The sequence below is a fragment of the Anoplolepis gracilipes genome, chromosome 10 (assembly GCF_047496725.1).
Source record: "Anoplolepis gracilipes chromosome 10, ASM4749672v1, whole genome shotgun sequence".
NCBI classification, from domain to species: Eukaryota; Metazoa; Arthropoda; class Insecta; order Hymenoptera; family Formicidae; genus Anoplolepis; species Anoplolepis gracilipes.
In genome coordinates this window covers 1,993,351-2,007,280 of record NC_132979.1, presented here as the reverse complement: position 1 = coordinate 2,007,280, position 13,930 = coordinate 1,993,351, and the positions used below count along the sequence as shown (strand labels likewise).

Here is a 13,930-nt window from a genome sequence, read left to right as displayed (position 1 = left end):
ACTTTATGCCATGCAGTTATGCGAAATCAGATGTATTCAAATTATTTTCTAAAAAATAGTACTTAAATACTGCTTACATAAATAATATTTAAATAAATAAATAATATTTACCTAAACAGTGTATACTTTCATAAACTAAAGTGTTGACCAAACTAGCACATGGGAAATTTTAAAAAGAAACAAAAATAATCAGGATAAAAAAGTTAATATTTCTTTCTCGTGATTGGTCAGTCAAACATTTCGTGCTTTACGTCACCAAGTGGAACTCACCTTCTATGTAAATAATCTTCTATGATTGTTCTCGATTCATCACAATCGTGCGCGCCATTTTTCGTTTACTTTTGAACGATAATTTTGAATTCGTAAACTGTCTCGCGAGTTTAAATTCGATAGTGTATGTATGTGTATGTGTGGTGTAATTTGATTGTGGGACTTCTGCATTCTAAGAAAATTCTAAGGAAATTTCATCGCTACTTCGAGAAAAAAAAAAACCTGTGTTTATCTACTGCTGCATAGTTCCAGCTTTGGTAAGTACTCTTTGATATTTTTTTTAGCTGCATATCTTCCTTCAGTTTTTTTTTCTTCAACTCTTAATTATATGTATATATTTATTTCGTTTTTAATATGGAAAATATATCATAATCTAAAAAAACAGACTCTTGCCATGCGCGACCGATAAACATAACCTATTTGAAATTTGACATGTACCTCATGTTATGTACACTATGTACCTTAGATTTACGTAAAGAATGAATCTCATTTTATTAAGGAACATTTTATATAGGTTGCAAATGAAATATTAACATCAGGATATATTTTTGTTTTTTTTTTTTTTTTTTTTTTTCTTAAACTCTCAGAATCATATAACAGTTCAGTATAATGATCGCTAAGGTAGTGCTGAAAAACTAAATATACATTTTTTTTATTCGAGGAATGTTTCACTTTCAAGTAAAATATGTACAATTAATTAACTGCCAATTAAAAATATTGATATTTAATAAAAAAAAAGAGCGTATAATATATATGTATATACATATAACACATGAAAATAAAAATAAATATATAAAATATAAATATATTTAAAATATTTATAGCATAGCTATATACAAGATGTCCCATCAGAAAATTACATTAGCAGAATATTTAATTTAATCTCCTTTGTGATTAAAAATATGAAAAAAAAAAAATTCCAGATTTGATATTTATATATTACTGTAGCTTCAAAAAACTAAGGATCTAAAACATCTCTCTGTATTTTATATATCATTACAGCTAAAGGAGACAATTAAGTGTTTCTTTCGTTTCTGATGGCACATTGTGTAAAGTCCCAACAAAAATATATTTTCTTGCATATATGGAATTTTAGTTGTTTTTATATTAAATCTTGTAATCTTTCAATAATTCTGTAGCTAGTAAATGGATTAAACTTTGCAAAATGTCCAAAAAAAAACAAAAGTATAGAATGTGAAAGAAATAGTTGTTATCTTCTTGATTTCTGCATTTCATTCTAATATTTTTATAAGTTGAAAGATAAATTCTCTCTGTCAAAACCGATGTGCTTACGATAAAGCGCTCGATATACATGCAAGCGTTACACTTAACAGTTTACCCAAGCAATAGAGAATTCTTTACATCTAAACATGATTAACACAGGCCTCCCTCATATTCGTCTTCCTCTTCCTTCTCTTTTTGCGGCGGTTGCGACTGTGGCGGTGGTACAGTTTCCGATTTCACTTCAGCCACTTTTTTCATTGACTGATTAGTTGTGTCGACATTGTTCTTTTCCTAGAAAATTAATAAACGCCATTGATACAATAGTGAAATAATAATTAATCAGATATTGTAATAAAATAAAGTGTGTAATTGATAAATAAAATATAATAATGAAACACACATTAACTTCTGCTTCGACAGCACGTTCGGCAGATTTAGACACATTGGGAGAAATGTAGGATTCTGCGGCGTTAGGTCTTATTCCAGCAGGCGGAATTGCGTATTCTTGCTGCGGCAAGGGTAATCCTCGCGCTAGCTTGGCATATTCTACATCCATATGCTTGATAAAGGGGCTATTAAGGGCTGCCCGAGCTGCATTTGCATCCTCGTTGTCGTATGCTTGCAGCAACATCTCCAACGTTTGCACCTGCATTTAAAAAATCATGTTTTCTAATTTAATTAGGAAAGATTACATTACTTGATTATAATTATAGTTAAATAGAAATATATATATTTTAATTTATATAAATGGTATAATTATATAAGAATACATTATATACAAATGTTTTTAAACTTTTAAACTGACAGATTATTAACATACTGGTTGCTAAGAAATTTTTGGCAGAACAATGATACTTTACATTTAGTTATTTAATTTTTATTTTTACGTTTAGTCAATTTAATTTATTTTCTTTTTTTTGCATAGAATATTTTTGCATTATATTTAATATAATATAAAAATGATGTTACTAATAATATTGTTTTAAATGTGTTTTTATTACTATAAGGTAAATAATTTTTCTTCTCACATACTTCGGGAGGTTCGCAGTAGTTCCCCCATTCCTTAAAGGCCTTCTCGGCTGCCACTTGATCGCCCCGCGCCAATTGCACTAACACCAAGGCTACAGTGAGTCTCCCAAGTGATTGCCAAAGCTTAACTTCCTGATACATTCCAATTTCGCGACGTATCGCGTCTGCTGCCTCATCATACATTTGCAGTTTCACTAGTAATCTTGCGGCTTTGCTCATGTATTCCGCTGCATGCCGTGGACTATCTTCACCCTGAACAAATATTTTACATCTTCTTTCAAAGTTTCGTATTTACTATATAAATTTTAATTAAGAACTCTTAAAACTTTTTAACATTTTCAAGATTTTTTAATTCTTAAAATTTAAAAAAATTTTTTTATTTCTTAAGATTCTTTAAACTTCTTCAAGAATTTTTTTCTCTGAAACTTTCAAAACCTTTAAAATTATTTATCTATGTAAATGAATTTGATACATTCTTTTCTTTTTCTTTACATATTTGAATTTTATGGGTTTATAAATTTATCTATTCTCTTTATTTTTGTATTTCGTGATGTAAATTATATATCTGTATTTATGTAACATAAAATAGTTGCTTACCATAATTATGTCAGCTGCACGTTTAAATAGTTCTAGAGCCTGCTGAGGCTGTGTAGCTTCCAACATCTTGGCTGCCTTATCAAGGGCAGTTACACCAGATTCAGGAGAACCATGCTGCTGAAAAAGACTGCAGGCACTATGAGCTAGTTTTGATACCTCTGAAAGATCCCCCATTTCTTTGCAAATGAGCAGAGCTTGTTCGATGCTCCTGAAAATATTGCCTTTATATAATATCGAAATATATTGTATGATAAAATTTCGATTTTTTAATACATACTTTGCTGCATGGAACCATCTGTATTACCATTAAATCGCAGTTAAGAAAAGTTAAAGAATATTATTTCTCGATTTAAGAAAAAATTTAGAAAAAAAACATTAATGAAAAAAATTCGTTTAATTTTTTTTATATATAATTCTTTTCCTCTTACAAATAACATTAATATAAAACAAAATAAATAAAATAAAAAGTAACAATTTTATAATTGATATAATAAATTATAGTAATGATAAAATAAAGAATATAACAAACGAATTTTTTGGATTTAATTTATTATAAAATATTTATCAATATGAGATGGAGAAATTTTGAATGTTTGTTCAAAGGATACGCTTTAGTTTGTTTGTAACAATCAGCTGCTTTCACCAAACAATCTTTGCATTGTGCATATGACTTGGCTATTCGAAAGCACGTTGCTAGAGTGGAAAAATTGGAAAAATATAATTTTAATTGCAAAGTCTATAAAATTTTTAAATAATTTAATTAATCTCTTCGTTAATTGCTGCAAAATTATGAAATAATTGATTTATTCCTCAAAGAGACTAACATAACTAAAAAGTGCATTTAGTTATTACTTATGCCTTTTTAAAACTTAATTGAAAAAATTATTGATTTTTATAAATTTATTAGTATTTAGTATTTTATTGTAATTATATTTTTTTCTTATCTTTACATTTATAATATTTATGATACCTGCATGAGAGTACTCATCAGCTGCTACCTCATAATCAGGTCGCCATTTCAAAAGAGTAGGCTTTAAGCTATAAAAAAATATTTATAATATATAAACTTGCAAATACTATGTGATTTGATTATATTCGGAAAATATAATCTTGAAAAAAATATTATGTCAAAATCGGTAAATCGATTATGCACTTGTGCATTATTTCTTTCTCATACTATTTTGGTTTTATAATTGTCAATATAATATAAATCTGATAAGGGAACTTCTACATAAAATAAATGCGTTTGAAAATTTCATCATTTTAAGACTACAAAGTGTATGAATTCTAGAAACGTCAAAAAATATCGTCGAGCGAGATGAAAATATTTGCGAGAGAAAGAGAGCGAATATGTAAGTATGTGTGCTTACGCTTTTTCAGCCTGTCGTATATGTTCGTTCGCCTCCTCGATTTTTGACATTTTTCTCCGTATGGTGCCTCGTTTTCTTCCAGTCAGATACGACGACGACGAAATTATGTATCGCAATTCTGAAATCGTGTATGTCAGTCCTGAAACACTAATTACTCACGGCTCTTCCGTCAATGCACTGTATGTTTCTTCGTGCATACAGACGCCAAAACTAATCTTTACACTTATCGTTCATAAAGACGACGTTTTCGAGATTGCGAAGCGCATAATCAATTATCTCTTTCTCTCTCGTTATAGAACCTAACCTGACCTAACCTAACCTGTTTCACATCTGTCACGCAGCAGGGGCCGCGAACGCGATTGGTTCTTGCCGTTAGATTCCGCGAATTAGCTTCAGGTATTACAAGACGCTGAATGCATCCGTCGAATTGCGTTTCAAGACAGACAAAGACGACGTTATTGTCTCTCATTGTCTCTCCTTAGCAAGAGGTGCTACCAATCGATTCGTTAGCTGTATTTTAGGTACAGATAGCGATATCCGCATCGACAATATTTAGAGAAGTTATATCATAAAGAAGTTTTATTTCTTCGTGAAACTTTTTTTTATATATTTTTTATATAATAACCCAGGTCGCTACGGAGCCAGATTTTGCATTTTTGACTCTGAAAAATGTATAATAAATTGAATTCAAATTCAAGGAGCAGCTATACCTGAGCCGCGGTCATCAGCACATTTTGGAAATTTTATTTCGACCTTTTTCTCAAAAAAATCGCTCTGTAGCGATCTGCGGACAATATCCTACTGATTACAAACTATCACAAATTTTTTTTTTTTTTTTTTTATTTTGGCCGTAATAATAGGTCTGTTGGTTTTAGCTGAACTTAATGCACTAGTTCAGCTAAAACGAACAGGCCCAATAATATTCTTGCGAAACTGTAGTTCACAGCCGGCCGATAGGAGCCTGCACAGTGCCTCCTGTCGATCCTTAAGCCTTCTTTGTTGGATTATTCCACGTCTACTTTTTGTTGTGTGTGGGTCCAACATTTTTATTTATTTAAATTTTTCTTGGACGTATGATTGCGTATTCGATAAAAATGTAATTATTGTATTTTGTCATTTCGCAAATATATCTTCTAATTTTGTCAAGTTTGATCTGCCGTTGATTCTTACTATATTTATGCACAGTGAAACTGTTCTGTTCTTTGTACATACTCGTCAAACTCGCTAGCGGGAAAAAATCTAACCTCAAAGTCTTTGATAGATACGCTCTAATACATTTTAAGATCAAGGTAATAATAATAATTTCTATCGTAATTTCTGTTTACATTTTTTATTATTATTCTTCGCTTCTAGAAATTTTATCATTGCTTATATAAAGTAACTTTATACTAATTTCATTTTCTGTTTCTTAATATATTTACATTGTATTTTACAATCATAAAACAATTTATAAATGCAAATTACATTTATATTGTAATTTTACTTTGTATTACGCCATACTTTCATTTTATTATTAAATCCTTTTTGAATATCACAATAGTTGCACAGATTTATAAAATTGCAATACTTATAATGCTAGATATATAAGATTATAAACATATATGAATGATAATTAGATGGCTGAGCGATTAGAAGATCTGAACCTACCCAATGCAGTTGTGACACGAATCATTAAGGAAGCTTTACCAGAGGGAGTGACGGTTGGAAAAGATGCTAGAACAGCAGTGGCAAAGGCTGCATCTATTTTTATACTCTATCTCACATCATCTGCTAATATAATAGCCAAGAAAGGCAACCGTAAAACAATTAGTGGACAAGATGTGATTCAAGCAATGGTGGATATTGAATTTGATCAGTTTGTTGATCCGCTACAAGAATCTTTAGAGAATTTTAGAAAAGTTCAAAAAGAGAAAAAGGATGCAACATCAAAAAAGAAACAACAAAAGAAAGATGAGGATGATATGAATGGTGAAGATGAAGAAGCAGGGAGAGAAATTACAGTTTTCTAAGAACTAGGTTTATTATCTTGTTTATATAAATAAGCATATTGTTAGTTTAATTAGTTTAATAGTAATAATTTGACATTTATAAAAAAATTATCTTCAAACAAAAAAAGATCAAAATAAATGCATGAAAAATTTTAAAAAAATTAATATTTATTTCATTGATATATATATAGCTTAATGATTCATACTTTAATGGCATTAAGATAATTTCAATATAAATAATTTAATATAAGATATTGCAAAAAGGAAGTTGGATAGGAAGTTATATATATTTATTTAAAAACTGTAAAGGAAAACAATGACTTGCACAAACAAAGTTTATTATATTATTTAACAGGAATTTTTTTTTAAAGACCAAAATTGTGACAATAACAATATTTGCACAAAAAGGTGGAATTCAACTTGCATTGATTCATCAAAACTGTTCCCACATAGAAATAATCACGTTTATATCAAAATTTCGTTGTAAAAAAAATTATTTGTTATAAAAGCTTGTTATATGGCCCTGGTTTTTTGTTTTGTTGCTTTCAATTACTAACAAGTTTTATATTTTTCCTCAAATATATCTATAATCTTTTATATGTTCTGTAAGCTACAAGGATATGTTCACGATTTATATAAAGTAGTTATACTGTATAAAATATGTCAGGTATTATGAATGTGAAATATGTCTATAATCTGCAGTTTCCTTCAAGTAATTTTAAATTTTAATTTTTCCTCTGTATTTTCGATTAAAGTATAATTGAAATTTATATTTAAAACCAAATACTTCATGTCATATGTATATATTTTAATTATATGAATTGAAGTACAGATTTGGCTAAATTTGCAAAATTTTTTGTCCAGCTACTTGCAGTTTTTTAAATCGATCTGCGTAATATAGATTTATGATATATAGATAAAAGAATTATAGAAACTCGTGCATTGCATTTATCATAAGTTTTTATATTAAATTAATATTGAATTTACAAAAAGAAGTATGCTTCTTTTTTTCTTTTGGTTTTTAGTGATATGGATAAAATAAAAACAAAAAAAAGGAATAAATTTTTTATCAATAAGATTTATCTGAATGGACAAAGTTAATTTAGTAGTAATATTCTGTCTATACTTTTTAAATAATCAATAAAGTGTAAAAAGATTATATTGAAGTTTGTAATAGATTTGTGATAGTTTGTGAAATATTGTTTTAATTTACTAAGAAAAAGTGAATATTGACTTGATCAAAACATCCCTCTTTCAGCAAACAATTGGAGTTTGTTAAAATTCTAGCTACTCACGAAATTGATCAATGTTTTAAGTTTTCTAAACAAGATAAAAAAAAAGAAAGAATGCACATATAAAAACTAATTATTAGAATACTTGTAATTTCTTGAATAATTTTTCGAAACACCATATATAAATTTTTTTCTTATTTTTAAATACATTTTTTCAAAACAAAAAAAGATTGAACAATTTTGTGAGTTATAGTCATTATATATAATATTGGCATATTTTCTCTATAATATATATGTATATATATATATATATATATACATACACATACAAATGGTACGTTCGAAGAAACGTTCACTAAAAACTTTATTCTATCTTTGTTACTTACTGAAAGTTCAACAAAGATAGAGCACACTAATAGCATATCTCTTTAAACGCACTCAAAGTATTCCATTTTATTAGTAACAGCTACATATTTTGTGGACTTGACGTCTTATACTGTTGTTTCCAATAAAATGGGATGCTATGTATATATGGAATCGACGTTTACATGAGCATTATATTACCAATGGTAAATATAATTATTGTGCGCATTATAAATAACTATTATCGAGACATTTTGTTCGCGCACGCATGTGTGTAATCACAGTCTAAGAAGAATAGCGTATTATTTTCATACCTTCGAAGAGCATTAAATTGAACTTCGCGAGTTTAAGGCTGCATAATTCGAACTTTGCGTTCTATTATACTCCTGCACATTGGACATCCTGTAGAAACTTTGTCCGCACAAGTGGAGCAACAGCAGAGATGTCCACAAGGTAGAAAAATGACCTCACACTACAAAAGAGAGATATAATGTGACAAAGTTTTTTTTATTAATATCCTAAAAAATTATATACACACATAGAAGAATATATATATATTTATTTATTCTTGCGCATGCATACACGTGAAATTATATATTTTATATTTCTTTATAGATAATTGTAAGAAAAACATACTTGCGAATCAAGGCAAATTACACATTCCATCATGTTAACATTCTGAACAAAATTGTAGTCCTGATTGCTGGTCGACGCTTCTTCAAGAGGCGCGGAAGGCATTATGGGCGATGTAGATTCATTTAGTTTTATCTCTGCCAGATAATTCTCAACTGCTAACATTATAGCGGCACGATCTGTATCGCAACTTATGCCTATCTGCAAAACAAAAATTAAATAATAATTAAGTACAAAAATCCAAATCTGATTTTTACGAATTTATAAATCTTATAATTCGTAATAAATATTAAAATTTAATTATAAAGAATTTATTTTTAAGTACATTATTATATGTTTCAAACTGTAAGTTAATTTTTTATATGTATTGAATTTGTCCATTCAAGAGTTACGTACATCTTTTAATTGTTCATCACTAATGTCTGGTAACAAAGATGGTAATGTGGCCAGGAATGGAAGGCAGTGCAAAGCTCCTGCTATCGCTACATGTCGAACTAGCATAGGTTCTAACATCTCTAGTAATCCTTGTGGTCGTGCTTCCATTAGAGACTGATACTGCATTAGCCAGAACAAACTGCCTCGTCTCGCATTCTATCAAAATTTATATATTATTATTATTAAATCTTTTTTAATAAAACTTCATTATCAATTCTGTTAATATTTTGTTAGTCTAGTAAAAAAAAATGGACTTGTAGAGATTAAACGAGCTAATAGAAACAACAAGCTCGATATACAAGTTATTTTTTGCAAAATATTTTTATAAAAAAATAAATAAATAAGGAAGAATTTTCTTTTTTTGTTGAGAGTTTAGAAAAGAAAACAAAAACATATATACAGAAATGCATCGCTGTTGCTCTATTGTATTGATTGTCTCCAGTAGTTGGTCTCTTCTCTTCTTTTGCTGTTCCAATAAGTCAATCAGAATAGCTGTTAGAGCCACACGTCTATCAGCGATCTCATTCTAAAAAAAAAAAAACTCGTTTATATAAATTTTATAAATTCTCTAGTTTAGATCTATTATTATATAATTATCATATTTTATTGTATTTATGAATTCAAAAAATTTAAAGACTTTCTTCAATTCTCTTTCATTTTTATTTAATGCTGATAGGAGTATACTCACAAGTTGCTGATTGATCTCAAACTTCTTCCTTTCTAGTTCTATGTTTGTAAGCGCAGCTAATTGCGACTGGACCAGATTCACTTGTTGAACAATGCTCCAGGAACGCGCATCACTGCGTTCCAATAATGCAGCGACTGCCGCTTTCTGTAAAACTTCATCCTGTCGCAATTTATCAACGAGATCTTGTCTGTTTTTTTCTTGATCTTGCACTATCTGCGCTAAATGGTCGTTGTTCCTTACTTCTCTGAAATAATTTTTCTTACTTTTAATCATTAATTTTTTTCTTATATAATACTTTCATATAATTAAATTTTAAAAGAAAATAAAATCAACAGAAATATAAAGAATAATTAAGATTTCATTTTGCTTTTCATGCTTGCTTTTCATTCTCGAAAACGTAAAGAAAAGCAAGTTTACACTTTATACTAACAGTGTAAGCAGAGATTGCGCTGTGTAATCTCTATATTTAGTATATTCTTCCAGTTTTCTCGCCTTGCACATTTCCTCTTCCAACAATTTCTCCATTGCAACTGCAAGAACAAATCTGTATCATATGTATGATATATGGACGATTTTAATTCTATGTATTTCTATATATTTAATATTTACATAGAGTATCTTTCATACGTAGCATGGACTGTTCCGAGTGACAAGAGCTTAACAATTGCATTTCTTCCTGTTTCTCTCGCTCCACTAATTCAGCTTGACTTTGCCTGTCTTCTTCACTATTTCTTAGAAATTCTTTAATTACGTTATCAGCTTCTTTTTCAGCTAAAAGGATAAGTTTATTTAATATTTACTTTTTTTCATATTTAATAAATTATACATTTTGTATGAAATTTATTAAAGATTTATTAAAGAAGAAGGGTAAAATTATACCATTATAAATGTATGAAAGCAAACGTGCTCTATTCGTGTCTCTTTCTTGTTGTACTTTCTCAAGTTCTTGTTCCAGTTGTATCTGTTGTAATGCTAGATCTTCCAAAAGCTGAAAAGAAAAAAAAATAGTTTTCAATGTTTTGAATTTTTTTATATCTGCATTTATGTAGATAACATTTAATAACATTAATAATTATAAAAGCATGTATGACAGATATCATTTCATCAATTAAAAATTTTAATTATTAATTCTGTAGTATATTTTAAAAGTCAAAATAACTCTGTATGCTTTTGTAATTTTTTTATCAAACATATATTATATATATTGATTTATCTTTTAATTAGATTTCTATTTTATTTTAGAATTTCAGATTGTATTTTATTGTATTGAGATATACAAAATATGATTGTTATTATACATGTATTATATGTATATAATGTAATCTTTTAACAAAAATTTGATTGTGTTAGCAGGTTAACAGATTTATAATATCTACAATATTTTAATTACCTTCTTTCTATGAACTTTCAGCATAGATTGTACTTCCATTTCATATTCCTGCTGCTGTTTTATGTTTTTTTCTACTTCCAACAAGGCATTTTGCCGATGTTCCTATTGAGAATAAATTTTATTACAATATTATGATATGTAATTGTATTGAGCTGATAAAATAATATATACGATTTCTTATATATATATATATAGGTTCCTAATTTAGTAAAATAAAAGGAAGAAAAAGTAAAATTTTTTTTATCAGTCTAACACATTTAAGATCTCTCTTTGTGGATTTTTAAGTTAACAATAGATTTTTTTTAAATGCTTATTTAAGATATAATCAAAAGAGAAAAGTAAATTAAATAAGAAAAATAAAATAAATATATTGTAAAGAAAGAAGAAATAGCGCACAAAATATTCAAAAAAGCTAATGTAAAAAACATAAATGAGAATATAATTAGTATTTAGCAATGCAATTAATAATTTAAATAAAATATAAATAAGATGCTCAGTGCATTTATCCAAAAAATAGAAAAAATTAAATTGTGATTTTTTTTTGTTATAAAGAATTGTGCTGTATATAAATTTTTCTTGATCAAATTTTATCTTTTATTTGATTTATTTATTTTTCATTAGATTGTTACTGTACTGAGCATCTTCTAAAAGTCAGTTTATTAAAAATAATAAAATAGATGGATTAACAAGTGGGAAGCATACGAAACTCAAAGAAGCATCCAACATGCCTTCATTTTGTCTAGCTTCTGTAATGTTGCCTAAAAGAGAGAAAAAAAAGAAACAGTGAATATGCATAAACAGTAAAAGCACACTGTGAATTAATGATAAGTACTCACAAAATTGATCAACTTCTGTAAAATTTTTTAATTATATATGAAATAAGAAGAAAGAGAAAGAGAAGATATTATATCTAAAAACAGATGTTTATAGCTTAAATTTTTTTATAGAAAGATATGTAAATATTATATATACATATTTCTTTAAAGTAATAAGTATATTTTCTTTTTATATCTTTGACATTTTTTTGATCAATTTAGTGAGTCACTATATCCAATAACAATGACGCCAACGAAACATCATAATTATTACATTTATACAAATATTTATAATTTTATTATTATAATAATATTTATATTTATTACTTTATTATAATACCTGAACATCATTACTCTTATTGTGATGTACTGTCTGCATGTCTTCTGAGCTTACATCTCTTGAAATATCAGTTTCTGATATCGAAGTCTCCGGTGAATAGTCGATGCCATTCTCGTTCGCCAAAAATGCGATGATCACTATTGTGCCACCATCTAAAATATCTTGATGTGGATATAATAGGTTCAGACCATCAATATTTAAATTTGTCAATTGCTGAGCATAGCCTAGGGATTTGGGCAGCTTTTGTAGTAATTTATTATGGCTGATATTCAGAGTGGTGAGTTGTTTCAGCTGTCCAATGTCATTAGGCAGTTGTTTCAGGTTGTTCCCCGAGACATTCAGAATTGTTAATTTACTCAAGTAAATTATCTCATTGGGCAGTTTACGGATACTGTTGTCTTGCAAATAGAGTTCCTAAAAAAAAGTTTATTATATTTTAGTATCACTGGTATCATATACAATAATATAATTGTATTTATTAAAAGGATTCTACATAATACTGTTTTTTCTTATATATTTTTTTTTTTTTGCTATGTAAGGAATAAACAAAACTTTTTCAATTTGATAAATGCACCTTGAGAGAAGAGAGACACATAATATCAGGGGGTAATGTGGTAAACTCATTTCCATGAATGTCTAAAACAGTCAGCAGCGACAAGTCACTTAAGGCACCTCCGCCTGAGAGCGAACTCAGCTTGTTGTTGTACATTAGTAAGATTTTCTTCCTAAACACCTTGCAAAGTGAATATATACCCGACGGCACATGCTTCAAGGCACATTCCGACACATCAAACACTGGCTCTGGATTTTCTCTGGCCTTTAAATTATAATACACATACAAATGAAATATTTGATGTCTTAAGAAACCAAATATGCCACATCTCAATATTTTCATGATCAAAGTTGTAAAAACTTGATCGCAAAACATGCATCCATTAATGTTAACGATATATAATTATATATTAAATCTGACATATATCATTAATAATAATTGTATTATAAATAAATATAAAATATAAAAAGAGAAAATAAAAAATTAATATATACTGTCTTTCACTTTGCAGTTGTACTAACTTCAAATTTCTTTTACACATATTTACAATCATCTATCATAATTATCTATAATCTATTTACAGTTTATTATGTAATGTGTGTGTGTATCTATATATTTATCATTTTTTACCGAATTAATTGTGATATTTATGTAATTAATAATAGATTGACACTATTTACTAATTGATTAGTCATTATTAGGGTGCTTTTAATTGGTTATTTGATCTGAACTATGGTTATCCTAACCTAAATTCTTAGACATATACATACCAAGTACAATTTATACTCCAGCCGCGCTTTGTAATCGATGTTAGCTTTACTCCCGTGCTTCTTCGACATCCTTGCTCGCATCCGTTGTCATGACAAGGAGGCGGGCAAGGATCTCATCTCACAGGACCGACACGGTGATTAATGGTAAACGCGGTGATAAGTGATAAACGAAATAACGTTCAATGCCAACTATTGCAGACGATAAGAGTGCATTCAGAAATCTTATCCGTGGA

The 13,930-nt window shown here is 28.3% G+C and overlaps 4 protein-coding genes across 6 annotated transcripts in view; 2 read left to right on the top strand and 2 right to left on the bottom strand.

Moving 5' to 3' along the window:
• Positions 1-251: 251 nt before the first annotated feature.
• The window catches only part of LOC140669923 (FIGNL1-interacting regulator of recombination and mitosis), a 29,854-nt gene continuing 16,175 nt past the window's right edge, over positions 252-13,930 (top strand). Inside the window, exon 1 of one of the 2 annotated variants that reach the window (XM_072900145.1) lies at positions 252-527. The gene's annotated coding sequence lies outside the window, so the exon portion shown is untranslated. The remainder of the gene's footprint in view (positions 528-13,930) is intronic. The other variant, XM_072900139.1, reaches the window with a different exon arrangement.
• Positions 941-4,766, bottom strand: LOC140669926 (gamma-soluble NSF attachment protein). Its single transcript, XM_072900147.1, has 8 exons — positions 4,491-4,766; positions 4,091-4,158; positions 3,729-3,813; positions 3,398-3,415; positions 3,121-3,328; positions 2,527-2,775; positions 1,895-2,140; positions 941-1,785 (listed from the first exon to the last, which is right to left on the bottom strand). Exons 1-8 carry the CDS (start codon positions 4,538-4,540, stop codon positions 1,645-1,647), a joined length of 1,065 nt encoding a protein of 354 aa, XP_072756248.1. The 5' UTR covers positions 4,541-4,766; the 3' UTR covers positions 941-1,644.
• On the top strand, positions 5,434-6,633 carry Chrac-14 (DNA polymerase epsilon subunit 3 Chrac-14). The gene is made up of 3 exons (XM_072900761.1): positions 5,434-5,586; positions 5,676-5,779; positions 6,107-6,633. Exon 3 carries the CDS (start codon positions 6,107-6,109, stop codon positions 6,497-6,499), a length of 393 nt encoding a protein of 130 aa, XP_072756862.1. The 5' UTR covers positions 5,434-5,586; positions 5,676-5,779; the 3' UTR covers positions 6,500-6,633.
• Positions 6,800-13,894, bottom strand: LOC140670188 (E3 ubiquitin-protein ligase LRSAM1). Of its 2 annotated transcripts, XM_072900758.1 has the most exons (13): positions 13,698-13,894; positions 12,949-13,191; positions 12,375-12,788; positions 11,948-11,977; positions 11,220-11,321; positions 10,709-10,817; positions 10,439-10,600; positions 10,260-10,359; positions 9,830-10,073; positions 9,542-9,667; positions 9,103-9,297; positions 8,710-8,907; positions 6,800-8,545 (listed from the first exon to the last, which is right to left on the bottom strand). In XM_072900758.1, the coding sequence occupies exons 1-13, from the start codon at positions 13,776-13,778 to the stop codon at positions 8,420-8,422; spliced, it is 2,130 nt and encodes a 709-aa protein (XP_072756859.1). In that variant the 5' UTR covers positions 13,779-13,894; the 3' UTR covers positions 6,800-8,419. The 2 variants fall into 2 exon arrangements, with proteins under 2 accessions (XP_072756859.1, XP_072756861.1); XM_072900760.1 differs by lacking the exon at positions 11,948-11,977.